Source organism: Egretta garzetta, unplaced genomic scaffold (genome assembly GCF_000687185.1).
Source record: "Egretta garzetta isolate BGI_Z169 unplaced genomic scaffold, ASM68718v1 scaffold628, whole genome shotgun sequence".
Classification (NCBI taxonomy): Eukaryota; Metazoa; Chordata; class Aves; order Pelecaniformes; family Ardeidae; genus Egretta; species Egretta garzetta.
This window is the reverse complement of record NW_009260535.1, coordinates 3,556-25,773: the sequence shown is the minus strand read 5'-3', so window position 1 is coordinate 25,773 and position 22,218 is coordinate 3,556. Positions and strand designations below refer to the sequence as shown.

Here is a 22,218-nt window from a genome sequence, read left to right as displayed (position 1 = left end):
TCTTTTCAGAGAAATATGCTCCAGCTCTACGAGAAGCTATTAGAAACCTCATGAGGCGAGATTCACGCTCTGTAGGAGGTCAGAGAAGGCTGCCACAATAGTCCCTTCTGGCTTGAAAAACCTACCGGTGCACGCACCGATCTGGAGAGGACAATGCTTGAAGGTCTGGCCTTCAGAACCCGTTCCCACCTAACTCTGCAACTGTTTTTTTTTTATTTTTTTATTTACACTTAACTATATGAAATAATTAGCCAACTAATTAATCCGGTTTACAAGCTTTGTCGGATTCTTCAGCTGTCAGTCATGCCCGAGCCCGGGGCCGGCGTTGAGTCTCAGCTCCCTCCTTCATCTGACTTGGTCTCCATGGCTACAGGCTGCATCTGCTGACACCCCACTCTCTATTTACTGCTTAATTAAGAATTTCACGCTCAGCCCTTATCTGCTGCTAAGAACAAGAACACACTGTTAAGAAACTCCAAATTTAGGCTGCTGCACAAGGAAAGCCTTTCTTGTCGTCCTGACTGCGTGGAGCCTCTTTAACTACCCTCTTGGCAACTGCGCTGCCACCCTTCAATCAAAAATCATTAAATGGGGCAGAGATAATGAGCATGTAGCATATCAAAAGGAGGATGTTTGCTCGGGCTAAGGAGGAAAAGCTGTAAGGGCCTATAAGCAGCCGCCACTTCAAAGGGAGAAGGGGCTGATAAAGAGTCATTTGTTCCTGTTTGACTTATGTAAAAGGTCTGGTATGTCGGAGTCCCGTCTCGCAGACGCGGGTCCCCCCTCTCGGAGCTCGTGTGTCAGCAGTCAGGCAGCTGGGCGCAAACAGCATCAGCCCAAGCATATAATCACTTGACTCCACACCGACAATGGGCACTTGTAGGGGGTGGCAGAGGGAGGGCTGGGGGACAATGAGAAGACAATTATTGCAGCTGCTCGGGAGGGCCATAATTCTTTCTGCAGAAAGTAGCCGGCTCTTGCAGGGCGGAGGGGAGAGCTCGAGCGTATTAGTCATCCTCCGACTTTTGGAAAGCCTTCGCCGCGCCAGTGGGGTTTCGACAGCTGCTGGTGTACTGCCTCTTTCCAATAATTGTACATTCTGGCAGGGGTCAACTTACTTTTGACCCTTTGCCTTTGTGCCCATCAGAAAGCCTTTTAGGGCAAACGGTGGGGAAGTGGCGGGGGTGCATTACAGCCAAAATTAACGTCAGTAAATACGTATCAGATGCCAGCTCATTCACAAGCAGGCTCCTGGATTCACACAGCCTTTTGCTCAGGCCTGCATGGAGGGGAAAAGGGAGAGAATGAGAGGGAAGACCCCAGGATTGAGAAGACATTGTTATTCAAATGAAGCGGGCAGCTGAATGAAGCCACCTTGGCCAGCAGTTTGCGTGGGGCTCAGGCTTTCTCCGTGCCCCCACTTCCATCTGAAATTGCCCAGCGTCATGCAAGAGTTTATCTTTGGGGGAGAAAAAAAGGTCTGTCTAACACAGAAGGCAAGAAAATACACCGTATGGAGGGGATTAAAGGAGTTAAGTTGCCATGATGCTTTGCATGCTTCCAGTTTTGTAAATTAGACCTTGGCATGGGACAATGCAGGGGATGCTGAGTGGGGAGAAATAATTGTAATGGAGGGTTTTTCTTCAATGGGGGCCACCTATGCAATGATCCTGTTAACAAATGTACTTGCTGCTACCTACGCAGATCAATCCTGCTAACTAACCCATAAGTCCCTTTGAAAATAATCTTTTCGAACCATTTTAAAAGAATCAGCAGTAAAGGATAGATAACCCATGTCCCTGCTGGATGCTGGGCGAGGGGGAGGCGAGGAAGCTTGGGACATCCCAAGCTTTACACTGATATTATTCATCTTCATAGCATCATCCTGATCTTCTCTGGGGCACCCCATGTCTTGAGACAAGTGTTCCTCAAAGGTCACTGATGGGGACTGGAGTTGGTGTGTGGCTCCCTGAAACACTGATGGATTGTGGCTCAGCCATGTTTCAGGAGAGTGGTCCTAACATGACGTGACCACGCTGAATCAAGAAAAACTTACTGTAACAAGGGAGCTGTAAAGAAACATCATGCTGCAATATCTGGGACATTTTTAGGAGAAATATCCTGTGTAAATTAAAATAATATTATGAGCTTTTAAAGTCTCTTACAACTATGAGCATACGGTGCCACAGTGTGGTACTGCTCCTTGGTTAAGGTCTCTGGGCAATACTGGAATTGGCTAAAAACCAGAGATGTTGTTCCCTTTTTGTTCACTTTTGAAGTGTTTAAACCATTTTCTTTTGGAATGAAACAACGTGTTGGCTTGCTCCATCTCCAGATTTCACTTGGCTTTTTTTCTCAAATTGAAGTGCTTGGCACTAACATTATTGAAAACATCACTGAAGGATCATCAAACTTTTTATTTACCCCAAATACATTTTTCAGTAGACTCAACTTTTATGGAGACGGGTCATCCTACTGACTTTGCTCAAGCTACTCATGTGTGAGTTGTTAAGAGGACCTGAGGCCCAACCTTACATTACTGCTGTGTCAGAAGCAGGTTTACAATTTCCATAGTTCTTAAAAAAAAAAAAAAACATTGATTACACTTAATGTCTTTTCTAAATTCCTAAAGAATGATCTCACTTCCTTTACACTCTGTGGGTTTTTGTAGTTTCTTTGTATAAGAGAAAAAACAAGCCCTTAAGAAGGTTTGTTTCTAATATTAAAATACAGAAAATAAATAAACAAAGATATTTTCTGCAGACTTATTCCTCAGGGGTAAAGGAGAATCCTGGGTGAAAGATGTAAATAATGGAGTTAATTTGTTACAGAGGACTGGCTGTACAGGCATGAGTGTTTTCTTCCAGCTACATAAAACTCACCCTATATCAGAAGGTCAGTTGACCACATCTGGGCTGCTCAGTGGTCTCCATGAAATGAAATGGCAGTTCTTAGCAAAGAGGTGCCCTTTGTAAGAGACACAAAGAGAAAAATAAACCTTCTCCTGACGGATGAGCTCCTGTCTTTCTGGCATGGCAAAAGAGAGACCAGAGAACGTAGCAGTTAAGGAAATAAGATGATAAAATGCACTTATAATCCTGCCAGGGATGGTCTTTCAACTATGCAATCTCTGCTGGAAGAATTTACTCTTCTCAGTGGTGCCCAGCACCAGGACAAGGGGCAATGGGGACAAACTGAAGCATAAGAGGTTCCAGTTGAACGTGAGGAAGAACTTCTTTACTTTGAGGGTGACAGAGCCCTGGAACAGACTGTCCAGGGGGGCTGTGGAGTCTCCTTCTCTGGAGATATTCAACCCACCTGGATCATGTCCTGTGCCCCCTGCTCTGGGTGAGCCTGCTTGAGCAGGGGGATTGGACTGGGTGATCTCCGGAGGGCCCTTCTGCCCCTTGACATCCTGTGATTCTGTGATTCACAGTGCTTGGACAGAAAATATCTGCTAGAAAATGTTGCATGTCCTCATATTGCAGGGGTAACCTCAGCTGAAAGCAGTCTGGGATTCTGTGATTCTGTAATTTCATGCCTTCACCTCCACCACTGCAAATATTAATCTGCTGTAAGCAAGAATCTGCATCCATTATTCCAAATCTTTTTTTTTTTTCCCCCCACAACTCTTCTCCTCACTGCAGTGTCCCCATGATACCATATTTCTGGGTACCTCCTGTAACAGATCCTGGTAGAGGATGACAAAATATCCTATCCCAGGTTCTCCAGTTTCTAGAGGTGTGTCTCACTGTGTTGTTGATTGTGCTGTCTAAAAGTTTTGATTTTCCTGTGATGTATGTTAGCCCAATTGATGTTAAATAGCATGGAGTCGCTTGTTATTTGTAAGTCAGGCTATTGGAGCCATTTATCCTCGTTTCAGCCCTTCCTAATATCCACAGGCAAAATTCCCTGTCACTGCAAAGCTGATAAAAGACTAAGTTGCTCCTCCTTCATGTTCACTCAAGGAGCCCTGAACCAGAAGAAAGTTACCGGGAGTATCGTCAAGAAGACCTGTATTTATGATTCACAGGCCAAACATTCAGGAAGAGCTGTAATAAGACAGAAAATTGATGAGCCTTATAAAGGTTTTATACAACTAAACCCTGGAGCCTTATAACTACATTTTGTGAAGAGTCACCTTAATTCAATGTTTACTAATGACGTCCTTTGTCTGCATTGCCTGTATCTCTTCCTGTCCTATACAGAAACAATGATAACATTCTCGGCAGCAAAACAAAACCAGAAGGACTATGTCACTGTAGTCCTGATTATTCCCAAGGCCTGTGTCTCTCCTATTTTGATTAGTTTTTAGGAGTATTTGTGGGAAATGGCAACAAAATTCTACAGATTCACAACTGTTGCACTTCACACCCCATCAACATAAATAATTGTGCAAGTTGCAGGGCTGTGGAGAATTCCACCCCTAATTCCTCCACTCATGTAGAGCCTATAAATGACTTATAATGGTTGGAATTGTCATGCTCTGTAGTTGGATGACACTCCAAATATGAGAAACTTTTATCCTTGCCCTGACTCTGGACATGAGTGTACTGAGTTAAGTCTTAACGGTTCCTTTCTTCACTGTGTAAGGGGATTGAACAATTTTATGAGGTCTATATAGCATATCGATCAAGTTTTATGTCCCCTCAGGAGTTAATTAGAACAGCTTTTCTCTGAACAATACAAACATCCTTAATTAGACAATTGCACTGTAGTGCCTGCAGAATTAAGCCCCCGAACAAAAAAAAATTTGACAAAATATATTTATTGAAAAAAGGGTAGTGTCAGGGCTTGGTTCTCTCACTTTTCCTAAGACTGATGTAACACCTTTGATTCCTGATGTGCCCTGCTATACATGAGAAGGAAGGCCACCAGAACCATAAAAGTACCCATAGAAGAGTATTGTCTAAAAGCCACATGAACTCCCATGTCAAAGACTTTAAATTAGCATCTTCATGTCATTCTTTCTCCTCAGAGATTCACCTTGTGGCCACCCAAAGACATGAGGCTGTTCAGTTTGAGCTGTCTGTGATGATTTGGGGCAGATTGGCTTGACTGATGTATGGATCAGATCACAGCTACCGTTGGGAGAGAAGGTGTCACTGAAGAACAGGGCTGAGGCACCTGATTACTAATTAATCAGATATGAGAAAAACCTCATGGAATCAGTTTCTATTTAATTATGGAAGCCTCATTTGGCATAGGAGCATATGCTGCTAACTCAATCGAGTGCTTTCAACTGACATCAAATAGTAATTATCAGAAAGAATCAAGTTTTTTGATTATTCATACTAATTTATTGAACACTTAAAATTAATGAACCTCAGTTATTTTAAATTTGCTCAGTTGCACTGGGAGAAAAGGAGGGAGGTAGGGAAGGACGGTTTTCACAATTTAAAAGTACAGAGACTTGTTTAAAGATAAAATAAGTAAATTACAATATGGCGTGAAATCCCATCGGCGGGCTGATATACACATAGGAAAGCTCCTGACGTGTTCTGGAACTGAGGAAACTTCTGACAATGGCTTCATTTCTCCAATTCTTCTACCCACAAAAAATCTTCCAATGACATTTTAAGGGGTTGGGCAGTGTACAGGAGATTCATCTCTTTGTCAGAGCATTTCTGTTTTAACCTATGGTTGTTCCAGTCTGGTGACTGAAAGGAAGCGCCACTGGAGATGGAGAGGAGGTTGCCTTTTAATTGGGTCTTGAAGCAGTTTTCTCCTGCTCCTCTTAGTTTGATTTGCATTATCCTGGTCCTTCTCCTGCTGCCAATACACCGGCACAAAGGTTACAACTGTGATAATTGCTTCTGACCTCTTTTCACAGTAGAGAACGCAGGGTCCCTGTCTTCAGTCTATAAAGTCTGACTAATTAAAGCATCTTTCTCAGATACCAGGTTTGGGGGGGAAAAAAAAAAAGCAAAACAACCAAAACCAAACTACAAAACAAAAGCTGTAATTTGCTGTTTGAGCCAGTTAATACATTATGCATTCAGTGGTGTAATATTGCTTGTGTTAGTGGAACTGCTGTGGATTTATAGTGGGATAAATGAGATTTGTGTTCCAGCCTAGAATTTCTGATTGTTGGATGTTTTCTTTTAGCTCTTTCTAATGAGTTGTCTTGAGACCCTCTGTATCTGTAAATTAAAATGTATTTGTTTAATCCTTTCCTAAAGTATAAAAAAGACAAAAATGCTTAGAAAACATGTATAGTTACTCTTAAAAAAAAAGTTTATTAGAAATATAAAATGTTGTGAGGAAATCACACGTAGCAATGGATTCACTGTGATTTTTTTTTTTGTGTTAATTTATAAGGCCTTGCTGTAACTCCTTAAAATTCTGTGTTCAGTCACAGGAGCTGACTTGATTCAGGTCACACTGAAAGAGAAGGAAAGAGCGGCTGTCCCTACCCCAGGTGCGTGACGGTCTGTGTCTGAAAGGCTTGGTCTGGGAGGCACACCATTTCTTTTTTACTGCTTTTTCAGAAAAAGATTGCTATTTTTCACTTCAATATTTTGTACATCTATCAACCCAACAGGGGCTCTTGGCATTCATTCAGGCATTTCATTGAACCATATCTACCTTTGCTGATGATAAATGTATGATTCCACGGCATAAAAGACTATAAACTTTTGTTAAGAAATACCATAGCAGATCAGAAAGGTCATGGAGAATGTAAGACGATGGTGTATTTTAGTGCTCCATAGTGATCTTAGTGTAATAGTCTGACATTACTGCACAGCTACATGTCGAACCAGACAGAAAAATACAGCAGAGAAAGGGAAGACCTCCAAAGTTTGGTCTTAGTTGCATAGCTGCCTTGCGTATTAACAACATTAATCACTTAGTTAAAAACTCAATATAAGGTTTAGGGACCTTTTTGCAGAGTGTTGCTCCTGAACAAACAAGTAATGGAAAGACAGACCCAGCCTTAAGGAGCTCCATCTGGGTTTAATTTTTCCATGTTTCCCTGTGCTGGCCACAAGAGGATTTTTCTACTCCACAATGCTACTGCGCAGGGTCTAGCCCCCCACCCTTAGGCGTCAGCTTGCTCCTGTAGTTTCAATGCCCAATGAAGCCCTCCTCAAGAAAAAAAAAAAAAGCCAGAATATCCTTCACAGTGGTAGGACAGAGGTAGGTGCTTGTAGAGGCCTCCAGAGGGAGGCCCTGCCTGCGTTAGTTTAGGGCTTACTAAATTTAGTGTACAGGATTTCTCCCTGGAGGCTTTCCTTCCTCTCTTAATGGCAGAGCAAACTTAGGCAATTAATTTATGAAGACTGGCTCATTACCTGCCTAAAATATAAGTGCAAGTTAAGCACCTACATTTTGTCAATTTAATTTCTCCCTCATATTAAAGCTCAGAAGTTTCCTTTCGGATTGAGCTGAAAACCAGATCTTTGGGGAATGAGCAGGAGCATCTCAGTCACGCTGGTTTTCCAGGGCAGGTCTTCATTATCCTTTGAAATGGGAAGACTCCTGCTTTTCTGAGGGCTAACAAGCTTCTGAGAGTTGGTCACTCATTTTTTAAAATCTTTCGTACTTTAGGAAAGTATGGAAATTCCCATACTGGAATTCAATCTGCTTTCTAGAGCACCGGGGGAGAAAAAATACATGAAGAGAAGAGTTAGCCCTTTCTGGTAGGGTTGGTTATCATTTTGATCCAAGAACAGGTGACTGGCTTTTGTTTTCATTTGTTTATCCTAATGTTGTGTTCAAAGTGCTCAGTGCTTTGGATGGCATAAATAAAAAGCCATTGCCTGTGAAGCATATTCGCAAGGCGTATCATAAGCTAAGTATGACAAACCTCAAGCTTTGCTTTGCTTTTGATGGGTCCCAAAGAATGTGAATCTTTTTTTTTTTTTCAGCTATCTCCCTGCCCTTTAGCTTTGAAAACATGGTCCTGGGAGAGTTCTTTTTTCCCATCCAGCAGCTTCCTTGAAGTGTGGAAGATAACAAAGAGCAGTTAGTGTTGCTTCATCAGTGACAAAAGGGGGATGTTAATGCCAAAGATGCTTGACTGACAAAGAAATGGTAATTCTCCCAGCTACTGAAAATGATAATTCTGCTTCTGTATGTCCTGTTTTGTAGTTTCTTCTGATGCTGTCTTGAAATGGTCGCACCCAGAGACATGGAACGGTGTGGAAAAAGGCTGGGGTGGATTCAACCACAGCATCCCAGGCCCTGGGGAAGATGTCATCATCCTACCTAGTAAGGAAGGAAGGAAAGGTGTATAATTTCTGTAGGGGTGCTGGGGTCTGTTTACATTAGGATATGTATTTGTGTTGCAACATGGGCTCCTTGTCACTACTGACCATTCTAGTGTGTGCAGGACACCACATTTGTTCCTTGTCATATTGAAATCTTGGCTATGGTACGCAAGTGTGATTTCTGGAACAGAAGAGCCATTCTTTTCCATTTACACAACACAAACACACACACACACTTACTTACTCATACTGATATTGAAGCCTAATTATATGCAGGGACTTTATTTCTGGAGGAGAAAAATTACAAGACCCAAAATCACAGCTCACAAAGAGCTCATCTCTTGACCCACTTCTCTGTGTTTTGTGCAGGGAGCATATTTTATATTTCCACAATTATGCCACCTTCCATTTTCACAGAATCACAGAATGTCAGGGTTTGGAAGGCACCTCCGGAGATCATCCAGTCCAACCACCCTGCTCAAGCAGGCTCACCCAGAGCACGGGGCACAGGACAGTGTCCAGGTGGGCTTTGAATATCTCCAGAGAAGGAGACTCCACAACTCCCGTGGGCAGCCTGTGCCAGTGCTCGGGCACCCTCAAATTTTATTTTCCTGTTTCAATTCCCACTATCAATGATAATCTCTCAATCCATTTGCTGTGGATGCCTCCTAGATTTTTTAGCCTATGCCTGTATTTCATCCTCAGACTTGAGTTACATTTAAATCCCAGCTCAGTTTACAACATTTTGCATGAACAACCTTTTGAATTCTAGCAAAAATATTAGTCAACTTGCAATGAAATCTGGAGGAAAGAACTTGTGATAACCTTTTTACCTAATAGCTGGCCCTGCTCTCATTGGGCAGTTGGACTTGATGATCTCCTGAGGTTCCTTCAGATGTAATTATTGTATGATCCTATGAATACTGTGCAGTATGTACCTGAAATACTCTGGGACATTGTTCTGGCTCCTTCTCATTTATTTGAAACCAGATAAGTCTCTCTGCCTACCACAGCTTTACTTCTGGAAATGGGGATAACACTGCTCCATGTCTCTTCCTCTTCCACCTGGTTTTGGTTTATGAAGTCTTTGTGGAAGGAAGTTTCTGTTGCTTTGTGTTGGCATTTGGGCGTGGAGCCTCAGTCATAGTTAGGACTTCTCTGTCCTGTGTCATTAAAAATAATATATATATATATAATTTCAGATTAAATTAAGAATTATGCTCAACCGTCAATGAATAATTAGTTCAATCTTCAGTTTTCTGACAAACATTAAAAACCCCCATGTTGTTTGAAATAATACTTTTCTTCACTTCTTGAGGGGGAGCTTACATTATACTGAAGAGTGGATAATTTCCATTTTCTGATTAGGTCCCTATTTCCTATCCAACAAGAAAAACGTGTTTTTTTCAGTTCTGTCATCTCACTAGCATAAATGTGGTTAAGTGTTTGTAAGTTCAGAGGCCAGAGAAGGCACATAAATGTCCCTCTAGGGGTTTGTTTATGTCCTGTAGGTCCTGTGTCCTATGTGCACCTAAGGTAACAGTAAGCACATATGTTTAGGCACCTTAACCTCTTCCTTGTCATTACAGTTAGCAGAGCTGGAGGAGTAACTGAGATGACCAAATGTGGGTATCTAATGTGAACTGAGTTGTACTTCTCTGATGGTATTATGTAGAGTTCCAGGGCTCAAGTCACTTGCTTATTTGAAGATATCTATCATTCTTTGAAGCACTCCAGGAACATCTTGCCTAGCCAGGTGAAATCCTAGGTGGTCACAGATGTCCCCTATGTCATATTTGCCAGTCCTGTGTGAGGTCTCAAATATCCAAGGGCATTTCAGATAGTATTAAATGCCTAAATGAATTTACTAAGGTGGGAGTTTAGACATCTAGGTCCCATCAGACAGCTCAGTTCAGGTGCCATAAGGCCTGAACCTCATTTCTCCAGAGCACGTTCAGCAGCACCTGAGATATGAACCTAGTCTGCCATTAATATATGTCCTCTGAATCATGATGTGAAGGTCTACATCTATTTCTGGTATAAACAACACTAACATCCATATAAAGGTCTTGCAGTTGGGAAGCTGTACCAGAACAGGGGATTGACCCTCAATCTCCAAAGTCCAAATGTAGCACTCAAAACACCAGACTTGCTTTCCTCTTCCAGCAACATTACTCCAGCCACCTCACTGGTACTTCATGTTAAACCTGTGCCTGCTTGCCATTCAGAAACACAGCATCCTTTCTGTGCTGTGCTCCCTGTTTCCTACTCCACTCTCAACTGTGTTATATCTGACCCCTTATGCGGGCATTAAACTGGGCAGCATTTCTCATGTGCTTTACTCTTTTTTGGATCCTCTTGCCAGTGTTGAATTTTGCATGCCATTGCGTATTTTGTCCTTCATAGCTCTCCAAGAACAAGGCCAGACACAACACCAGATGATCTGTTTCAGTTTCTTGTGTATCACGTTATAAGCAGTTCACCAATATGAGCCCATGATTGTCAAAAGACCAAATTATTTCAGTGTTCAAAGCCATATGTCAGGTGCAGATATGAAGAGGCACAAAGGTGGCACCAGTAGCTAAGGTCTCTGCACTGACAGTGAGTTAATTATGTGGGGTGTGCTAAGATGGTCACTGGAGGTAAATAACAGTCTACACAGAATGAGAAAGTAAGAAATAAAGAAAAAAAAAAGGGGGTTGTCTAAGGATTTAGAGTTCTGTTGTTTAGATTAGATTAAGAGTGTAGGGGCTGGATGCTGAGGTTGTGATGGTCCTTTGGTGCACTGCAAACTCACCTATGAATAAAACTCCTCTGTGCTTCCCGCAAGGGTGAGTGTAAACCTCATGATAAAATAACTGATTTTAGCTACCCTGTGAGATATTAACCATGGCCTTTGTCACATACCACAGGGCCCTTTATGACTAAGCTGCCCTTGAATCATTGCACATTGCTGCCCACAGCCCAGCCCAACTAATCTAGTTCTAGGACTGGAAACAATACCGCTGCATCAGCATGCTGGTACACCAGAACTAATTAGCTCTCCTGAGAGGAAAAGCTCATTAGCTCAGGCCTGGCGCTGTGCAGCATGACCGCACAGCCTTTGGGGTCAGAACTAACGTCTCCCGAATTTAGAGCAGCGGTGGTTTGGTCAGTTTAACTGGGGAATTTCTGCACTGAAGGATGTGGGACAGGAATTCTCTCTCGCATGCTGGTGCCTACTAGTTGGGAGGCAGCAGGGTAAGGGTTGGACTAGTAGATATGATCTGTGTTTTACCATGGACAGGAATGTTCTCTGCCTATGAGAAATTGAGGGGCCAGGACAGTAAAGGTTGCCTCAAACCAGAACACAAGTTGTTGCCTGAGCAGGATGAGACCCTGGGAATTCCCAGTTCTGAATCGCCGAGTTCAGCTGCTTAGAGCAGGGTGCTCCACAAAGTACAACAAAACTGCCTCTGCTCTTCAGGGGAGCTGTATTGAACAGCAAAACCACAACAAAATACTTAATAGTTGAATAGGAAAGAGGTAAATGATTCGTGAAAATGCACTACCTGCTTGGACCAGTGGAGAACCATACGCTGTCACTGCCGCCTTCCTATCAGCCATAAAAATCTCTTAGTTCCTATCACTAGAGTAGATGTGTGTGTTTAGTTGGTGAGCAGAAACAATTCTCCTCTCCAGGGCCTTTCTGGAATTATCCTTCAATTTTAGCCCAAGAACGTGAACACAAACTGTTTATCCCCCAATCTATTTTGAGAGACAACTGCTCTATTACATGCCTGCCTTTTCTGATCATACTCCTTCTACTTTCTTTTTACTCTCCCTCTTCATTCTTGCTGGCTTGGAGTGGGCTCCCACTTATTGGGAGTGGGAGTCAACAGAGTGCAGGGTCTTAAATTGGAGTCATAGCCATCATTGGTGTGGTAAGGGTATTGGATATGTTGCTCAAATGAAGGCACCTAAAACGTGGTTAGGCAAGATGAGTTTTCAGTCCATTTGTCATATCTTGCTTTGCTGGCACAAGCATGTATATGAGTTTCCAGCTGCAAGAAAGTCAACCCCTTGCTTGGGTCCAAAATCTAAAATGCAATTGATAATTTTAAAATTGATGTTTAATCACAGCATTTTATGGATGTTTCTCTTCCCATTTCCACCGGCTTGTGTATATCCTGCTAAACTCAGAACAACTCCACATGGCTACAGGAAAGTGAGAGTTCATTCTCATGAGAACAAACATTCTGCAAACCACCCAAACTTTGTGCTGCCATACACACAAAAATAAGTGTTTGTGATTCACTCCTGGGGAGATACAGCTGTCTCTCACTCTCCGCTGTCTTTTAGTTACTTAACAATTCTCTACTTAGAATTCTCTGTAGCCATCCACAATGATTTTCTGGTAGAAAGCCAAGCCATGGGCCTACTTCTGGTATGCTCTACATTACTGAGTTAGTCCTTTCAGCCCCCAAAGTACAGTTTTAGAGTCTTATAAAAACAAATAATAGATGTTCAGTGTTCATTTCTAGTGTGAAGAAGTGCAGGGGAAGACTTTGGTCGGGGCCTGACACTGTGTTGAAAACTCTGAATGAATGTGGATTCCCAGAGTTCACTGGAGGCACCGCCTAAACTTAGCTAAGGAAAGCTTCAATTTTCTTATTTAGCAACTAGGGCTGCCTCATGGGCTGGACTCAGGAAAATTTGACAAGCTACAAAACACCTCTATTAGCAAAATGTTCATATTAAACCCCAAGATTTTGTGTCACTGCTTGGTGTCTGCTTCACATTTAGAAGGTGCTTTCTGGAGGGCTTGGAGATTATGGTTGTGTACTAAGTTACTCCATTTTTTGTCCTGTTTTGAAAGCATTGGTGAGATTTCAGGGGTTCATAAACTTCTCTGTACAAGGATGAATTGCAACAGAGGTGGGTCCCTCATGACAAAGTGACTTTTAGTGTCGGTGTGTTGAAAGTCTCCTCAATGTCTGACTCCTTAGTGGATACAAGTGTCTCCCAGCTGTAGTTGGAAATTTTCAGCTCAGGCTGCAACAGCTTGTGCTTTTATCTCTGGAGGTTCATTCTCCAGAGCCACAGCCATCCCACAAGGACCCCTTGCATGCGTCAGACTTCAGCAGTCCCACCACCTTGAAAAACAAGCTGGATGAGTTTAGTCATGCCATTCTGGCAGCCAGCAGTGGCATTAGCTTCTCAAGCCCTTGGATTTTCAGGGCTTTGGTTTACGGTTTTCAGTGTGACACACTCCTGACGCAGCCCGCTCTGGGTGGAAGGAGAACGTGTTATAATTCCGGGCGATGGAATGCTGTTTTGAAGGGTATTGATATGATATCATGTAGCCTCTGGCAATTTCTCTCTTCTTTTTTTTTTTTTTTTTTTTCCTTTCCAGTGGTGGAATTCACTCTGTTATTCATTTTCTGATTTTGATTTTCTTTGAACTTTTTCTGTTTGAAGAGATGAATGCTGAAGTACTGTATCTCATATAATAGCTCTTCTGTTGTGCCTGATTTCCATTCAATGGCATGCTATGGTGTTTTATATAGAGATGCGGCTGATCAAAGGCATTTTGTGTCATTGCTGGAGTCATTAGCGACTTCTCAGTATTGTACGTCTGAACATTAAGACTGTGGCATACCTGTGCGCTTTTGTCTGAAGAAAGTATATGTATAATGAAATGTAGCCCTGTTTTCAGGCTCATGCTATGGTTTGCTGGAAGTGGTTGCTTGCTGTTATGTGAATGTCTTAATGGGAGAAAACCAACTGCAGTTTGTAGTTCTCTGAAGGTAAATCCCTTGAGCTCAGTGACCTAAAGTTTATGATTTTAACCCATTTGTCATCATCTCCCTCTACCACATAACTGAGTGTATTCTATAAGGACCGTGTAAGGAAGTCTCCTTTGAATCTGTTTGCTTTTCTCCTCAGGTGTGGAAGGACTTTTTTTCCTCAAAGGAGCATTCTGTTGTTTCTACGGAGCAACATTTCACCCCCCAAAGACTTCACGCTCCGGAGTGTTGTTCTTTTAAACTGAGGAAAGTATAGGTTTGCAGAGGTATCTCTGCATGGGGGATTTTCTCACTCCTGTGTTTCGAGGCTCACATATGTGATGCTGCAGTTACAGAGCAGTCAGCATTTCCTTTATAAAGCCTTTTTTAGAAAGATGTGCAACTCAGCAAAAATAGCTGTTCTAGACTGAAATTTGACATATAAATGGTATGCCTAGGAGCGCTTCTTCTTTTCCTTGTAAAAATGTTTCAGTCTGTGTTTGATGAATATACTTATGGCCTTTGTCAACTGCTGCTTTTTGCCACATTCTTGAGCTGTGATTTCACAAACTAGATTCCCCTTCTGTCTGAGAGATATCATTTTAACAACATCTTCCCCCTTATTCTCCTCTCTCTGTTTCATATCCTCACAAACTGTGCCTTCACTTCTCAGCTCTGCAGGGCATAGGACTATACCTGCCCTGTAAAGAGATTATAGACAGGAGTTTCTTCATGCCTGTAAAAATGTATCAGGTGCTAACAGTATGAGATTTAGGGGGAAAAAAGATTGCACTTGCTCTGTAGAGACTTATTACATCTGAATGCTCTGAAAATTTTACATGCTTGGAAGATGCTTCAGTCCAAGGACACAGGGAATTTCTTTTGAGATGAGGTGTTCAAAGTAACCAGGGGTTGCTGCAGTACTTGGCAGAGTACAGAGGTCCTGGGCTTTCAAGGTGTCCCTGGCTGATGTCCAGAGGGAAAGAAGGAAAAAAAAAAAAAATAGGAAAGGGAGAGACAGGAAGGTTGAGTTAAAGAGAGAGAGTAGGAACATATATGTAGAAGAGACAAGCAAATCCGCAAGCAGACCCAGGACCCTGGACTGTGCCGAAGTTTCTTATCCCTGGAAGCTGTGAGACTTCAGGGCTGCAAAACCAAAGAGTTAAAACCCAGGGAAAACTAATATTAAAGACTGCCTACTCATATTTTTTTTCAGTCCACTTCTGAGTATGTTTTATATAGGTTATGATTATGTTTCTTGCAAACAGGGCTTGGAACAGTTCTTAAACCTTTGTGCTAAATGGCTTGAGTCAGCCCCTAATTACATGTTTTGGAGAAAGGACTTTCACTGTGCTACCTACTGATTGGTCATTTGTGTTGTCATCCAAAGTAGTTGCTAATGACTATAGGCAGAAGTAAAACTGTGAAGTAGTTGATCCACTTCCCAAGACACTGCATGGCTCTTCCTATGTTCCATACCAAAAGCATTTCAAGTGGCCTATTCCCACTGCTCTGTCAAAACCTGTATTCCTTAATCTCTACTGTTTTGTATATCTGTGCCTTCCAATAAGGGGATGAGACATCAACAAAAGTCACATCAAATCTTTGGGTAGGATTTGGCTGTTGCCATCATGTTGAAGATTCTTATTTTCTGCAAGCTACTTTATGAAAGTCACAACTAGATCACCTCAGTGAACCCTTTGCTAAGGAAATACCTTGCTTTTCCTTCTTCCAGGGGCATCTACTGACTCAAAGATGCACCACACCAGGAAACCGTTACTCTTGTCAACAAGGAAAAGAGTGAGCTGGATACCACAATTTAAGGACCAGAGGTGGTTTCCAGTGCAATCAGCTGAAAAGCTCCCAGTGACATCAAAGAGCATCAAATGGGTCCTGAGGGTGGAATTCACCTCTGTGTGGTGGGCTACCTCGAAACGATGCACCATTTATGTCTGTCCTCATGTCCTACTTGGAAAGCTTAAGTGGCATTTAAAAGATTCACAGGCTGTAGACTTGCAGCTTTAGGAGGCACCGGTGATGCTGTTATTGTGCTCAATCAACAACAGTCCCCACTCTCTTCTGTAATATAAAAATATGCTCCTTGTTTTGTCCTTAAGGATCTGAGGGTATGGTGCTTCCCCTGGTCAGTGTAAACTAAATTATTAATAGGGAATAAGTAGTCCTGTGAATAAAGAATTAGAGAATCACAGAATCAAAGAATTAGTTGTGTTGGAAAAGACCCTTAAGATCATTGAGTCCAACTGTTAACCTAACCCTGCCATCCCACCACTAAACCATGTCCCCAAGCACCTCATCTGCCCGGCTTTTAAATACCTCCAGGGATGGGGACTCAACGATTTCCCTGGGCAGCCCATTCCAATCCTTGACAACCTTTTAGGTGAAGAATTTTTTCCTAATATCCAATCTAAACCTCCCTGGGTGCAACTTGAGGCCATCTCCTCTTGTCCTATCACTTGCTACTTGGGAAAAGAGATGGACACCCACCTCACTACACCCTCCTTTCAGGTAATTGTGGAGAGCGGTAAGGTCTTTCCTCAGCCTCCTTTTCTCCAGGCTAAACAACCCCACTTCTCTCAGCTGCTCCTCATAAGACTTGTGCTCCAGGCCCTTTACCAGCTTCATTGCTCTTCTTTGGACATACTCCAGCAACTAAATGTCTTGTAGTGAGGGGCCCAAAACTGAACACAGTATTCAAGGTGTGGCCTTCCCCCAGTACAGGGAGACAATCCCTTCCCTACTCCTGCTGGCCACACCATTCCTGATACAAGCCAGGATGCTGCTGGCCCTCTTGGCCACCTGGGCACACTCCTGGCTCATATTCAGCCACCTGTCGACCAACACCCCCAGGTCCTTTTCCGCTGGGCAGCTTTCCAGCCACTCTTCCCCATGCCTGTAGCTTTGCATGGGGTTGTGGTGACCCAAGTGCAGGACCCAGCACTGAGCCTTGCGGAACCTCACACAATTGGCCTCGGCTCATCGATGCAGCCTGTCCAGATCCCTCTGTAGAGCCTTCCCACCCTTAAGCAGATCAACGCTCCCATCCAACTTGGTGTCTTTGGCAAATTTACTGAGGATGCACTCAACCCCCTCCTCCAGATCATTAATAAAGGTATTAAACAGAAGTGACTCCAGTACTGAGCCCTGGGGAACACCATTTGTGAAGTCTGGCTTCCTGCAGATGTAAGCACAGCATTCCTCTTGGTTGGAAGGGAAGAGGTGTGCTTTTATCCACAAAATCTGAGGGAGCAAAGCCAAACTGCAGAGAGGGAAAAGCAGGGACAGGGTGTTGTTCAAGGTGGGTTATGGTGTGTGACTTCAGCTTGTCACCCTGATCACTGCTGTTGACAAGGCTGGGACTTGCAAGCTCTCTGTGCCATGAAGCACCTCTTTGACAACGTTGGATTTTCTCACTGCCATCAATCTTGTTCTCATCCTTGCCATGAAGGAAAAATGCTGTCTGGACGCTGCTTAACTTAGTCCTGTTTCATTGCACTGGGTGATCACGGTTTACTTTCATAAACAGTGAGACTAACATGTCTCTAACTTGCTGCCCTTCGCATGCATAATTAAAGGTTTAAGCAACATTTGATGAGCCTTAAGCATGCAACAATATGATTGGAAATACATTATTATTCATTTATCAGATCACAGCCACACCATGGAGCCTCAGTGGTAGATGAGGCTCTGGTTGTGGATGCTTCGTAAACACACAAGCCCTGCTCCAGTAGTTCTAAGCAAAAACAATCTAAATAAAGCAAAACTCAAGCAAAGTTAACGTTCTTCCCATCCATGCCACACTTTTTGGCAAGTAGTGTCGATAGGCTGCCATTATTCTAAACAATCCTCTGTTTTGTTTCTCAGACCGGACCATCCTGGTGGATACGGCTCTTCCCCCTCTGAGAGGTCTCTATGTCCTGGGGACCCTTGAGTTCCCCAGCAACTCCAGCAATGTCCTGAGTGCAGCCTGTATCGTGGTGGTGGGGGGTACGCTGAAAATGGGTAAGTGAGCAGCCTATCTTCTGGATGCCTGGGGTTTATTTCTGCTCTTAAGAGAGAAAGTGGGAAGAAAGACTGTGTAGTGTTACTATAAACATAGTGGCCATCATAACGCCACATAGCTATCCGGATATCTGCAATGTGGACCCCCAGAATCCGTGTTAAGCACAATGATTATCCACTGGAGCTAATTACCTGTTCGGTTTACAGCAACATATTACAAACACTGCTGTCTTCACCCCACTGAAGTTAATGGCAATACTCCTGATTTCGTTGTGGCTGAGACTTTCTCTGATATGTCTAAAAGTCCTCCCTACTTCATGCGGTGTTGCTTTATGAGACAGTAATTCCTACCGTAGCGTTCAGGCAGTGCCTGGTGTCTGTGGGCATTAGTAAGACACATTCTAGGTGACACAGAAGTATTTAAAGCCAACATAAACAGAGTCACGGAAAATCCCTAGAGTGCCTGGAAACCCTGCAGTGGCATGAAACTGGCACAGCTGGATTCAGCACATTTGTTCCCCATTTGAGCACCAGGACTTCAGGGAGGTACCACCTTGCCCCTACTTCTACTGGTTTCAGAGTCCCCAATGTCACTGGGGTGTTCCATGTTATTTGCAATGGTCAGGATCGCTGTTTTTCCACACAGAAGTAATTACTCACCTAATTCCCTTTAAATATCAAGGTTCCTAAAGCCAGGCATTGTATTTGCTTACAGGAATCCTTAGGATGCTGGGATCACATTGTTGATCACTGCTTGACCTTTCTCAAGATTGGTTTCATGAACTTTAAAAAGTGAATTTGTTTGGGTAATCACCTCCTGAGGAAGTCTGCTCCAATATTTGTTTGTTGCTAATCTCGAGGGACTGTTTAGTTAATACAGTATTGGCCAAAAGAGTTATTTCGCTGCCTTGCGTATTACTTTGGAAAAAGGGACTTGAAAGCCTAATCTGGGAGGTTAATGCATATATATACTTAAAAGAGTTCTCAGTCATTTCTTACTTACACTCTTTTGTAGTTTGAATGTTGTTTCATATTGGTTTTAGGAAAAAGCATGTGTTCATTGCTAAAAACACTTATTAAAAAACATTGAGGCACTTCTTTGCTGCACAAACTCCCCTCCAGCACATCTGTGAGTAGTAATGATATTAAAAGCCAAACAGGTATTTGCAGCTGTTAAATCATAGTCCAGCGTCTTCTGGAGAAGTACCCTTGCTCTAGTTTCAGCTGTGACATGCTGGGTGGGTAGAGACACTGCAAGTTTCCTGCATCTTATACTGGCTTCTGTGCTTGCTTGTAATACTGGGAGAGCATGCTTTTTTTTTTTCCCTTCCTCTTTCTCTTCCCATGTGTTCAAGGCCTAAAGGTAACTTCTTGGAGCCCATCTGTCTAATCCTGACTGTTCCATGCCCAAAGGAAGGTTTTGAAGCCCATCTGTCCAATTCTACCACATCCTAAAGAAATCCTGACATAAAATAGATAATGAGACAGTTTAGTAAACAGATTTAATAGATGTGGACATCAGCATTCAGCATTGCCTGAGCAGGATCTGAGGTTGACATCATGTGAGCCAAATCCCCAGGTCCTCCCTGTTGTGTAACTTCTCCATGCCCTGTTTTCAGCACAGCGATCTTTGGTCACATGCTGTTGCTTCTAATTCAGTGGCCTGGGCCAAAGATGTTCTGATAGAGCCTGAGTATTTTGCTCACTTAAACTGCTAGAGAACAACGATAAGGTCTACAAACAAATCTTGGGCTTTGGTGCCCTTCAGAGCACTTGGCATCTTATCTGCAGGGAAAAAAAATCAGATGGTAAAGTATGACTGTAAGTATACAGGAACTCAGTGATGATGAGAAATATGTAACAGAGGGGGACAAATAGTGTAAAATTGGAGTTTATGAAACATCAGCAAGAACCTAACCCATTTTTTTAAAACAATTATTTTCAGGGAAACTGGGACGAGAAAATTCAGCAACAGTTGGGAGATCAGAATTCTTGGGATACCTTTGTTCCTAGAGGGTTTGTCATCGCTTTCCTCTTCAATGTACCCAGTGTGAATTATGATCAACAGAATCGGTGGGAGATGTGAACTGATGAGAACTCTGTAAAGGGCTGCAATAACTCTGTCAGAGCTCTCAGACAACCTAGAAGTAAAATGTGGGGATCTATCCCCACAGTAATTCCTCTGGGTGCTCTTAGCCCTCCAGTGTTGTTGGACCCAGGGAGACCATCTGATTGCTTCTTCTCCAGTAGTCCTAGCTCCAGAGGGGGAGCTGCTTCTTTCTCTTAAACTTTCAAAGTCTCTTCTTTGATGGTGATATTTGCAATAACATTTTAGAAACACTCTTTATTTCTATCTCCCTGTGTTGTGATCCTGTAAAAAGAATAGGTATTTTTCCAGTTTATAGAAGGAGAGTTTGAGGTTCAGCGAGATTAAGTGATTTGCTAAATAGCATTAGCACACCTGTGTCAGAATAAGAAAGGAAATGTTGAGCTCAACATCTCAGAGGGGTTTTTTCGTTTCTTTGCTAGGGTGGTTCCATTCATTTTAACTCGTAAGTCAGCATTAAAGCACAGATGATAGGCACAGAAAATGCCCTGTTCCACTGCTGAACAAAGCCCTCAGCTCCTGATAAGGCTGCAAAAAATGCTGAAGTTCGTTTTGCACAAATTGATCCATTGGACTCATCCTGAACTCCACTGTATTCAGCTGCTTTTTTTTTCTGGCAGGCTATTTTTGCTTTTTATAGTAGAACTTGCCAAGTAATTATCCAGATAGGATTTCTCGTTTTAGTTTCAACTTGTCACATTCTTTTTTGCATATCTCGTGATGGCTGCTTGTCAGTCATGTCACTCATTTGAGGCAAGAAGCCTAAGGTCATCATTAGCTCATGGCTTGATTGTCTGGAGATGAAACCCCAGACATTTCTGATGTCTCTTATCTTGCTTGTGGTAACAGAGCTCTAATGCATTCACTCCCCCTCTTTTCAGTACTAGTAAGAACCCCCATACTGACTTCCCAAAGGGTTAATCGCTGTACTTCATAAAATGGCCATGTGTTAGTGATGATTAATGCTCAGCCTTATAACCACAATTAGGACATAAGTGAGTTTCACCACCTGACTATCTTTTCCAGCTTCTCCAATATCTCTGCTCTGTGGGTCCCGTCATATTTAGCTGTGATCTGAGTCCCATCCTGCAGTCACATACCATTCCTGCACAGCTATTCAGCTTGTATGAAGATGGAATACTGTGGATGTATTGAGAGCAATTTTTCATCCCTGATCACAGAAAAAATGGTTTGAAAAGTTCATTGCACCACCTGCGTCCCCTTCAATTATCTCTCAGCCTCCGTCTGTTTGGTCTTTACCCTTTCCAAGCCACTTCCTTTCTTTTAACGGATTGTATCACGTAGGGAAGGGATTTGGTTCCTATGTTTAAGACACCCAAATTTAAGCTTAACTTGTGGACACCAGCATGTGAGCTGGCTGTTTCAGTAGAGGTGTAACCAACCCAGTCAGTGAAGCCACTCCAGTCAATGGGACTGGCCAATACAGGTATCTAGAGCAAGTTACAGTCTACACTGTATTGGCTGATCTTTGTTAAGTCAGACAGCCAGAGAACATGGAAACATCTGCATTAAGAAACCTAAATGTGGGTATATGAATCTCCTCGGAAACATGGTTCAGCTGCCTAACTATAAGGATTTTACATCACTTTGGGCACCTTCAGGCATGCCATCTGGCCTCCAGCCTCTCCTTAAAAAGCCACTGTTCTGTCCTTGATCCCTGTTTTGTATCTACCAACCTCACATAATGGATTTGGAGGGTGTTAGGACTCTCAGGCAGCATTAGACATCTACATTTAGGCAGCTAAATCCTATCCTGCTTGTCTCACTTATTCCTTGGACATTCATCTCTCACTTCTGGCTGTTGGTTCCTACTCCGCAGCCGTCTGTCTCATCTCTCCTGTTTATTTGGCACACCGCCTGTAAGAGGAACCCATGTGATGTCTCCTCATTTACAGCTGCTTTTACAGTCTTCTTTGCAGAGTGCGGTCTGAACAGCTGAAGGAACAGCTTGGGAAGGAGAACCAACACTGCCTATGCAGCTGACCATGAATAAAACCAATTCAGACGTTCTGGTGACTATATACGACTGTTTTCAAAAAAGGTGGATAGGAAGAGTCCAAGGAATTTTGAATTCAGGAAACACAGAGCT

General features: G+C 42.9%; 1 protein-coding gene across 1 annotated transcript in view; it reads left to right on the top strand.

The window, feature by feature from the left end:
• Positions 1-18,001, top strand: part of PKHD1 (PKHD1 ciliary IPT domain containing fibrocystin/polyductin) — a gene marked incomplete at its 3' end in the record, with an annotated part of 174,009 nt that extends 156,008 nt beyond the window's left edge. The window contains exons 49-51 of the mRNA XM_009644601.1: positions 6,356-6,421; positions 8,095-8,214; positions 17,864-18,001. Coding sequence (XP_009642896.1) covers positions 6,356-6,421; positions 8,095-8,214; positions 17,864-18,001 — 324 coding nt within the window. The remainder of the gene's footprint in view (positions 1-6,355; positions 6,422-8,094; positions 8,215-17,863) is intronic.
• Positions 18,002-22,218: the final 4,217 nt, after the last annotated feature.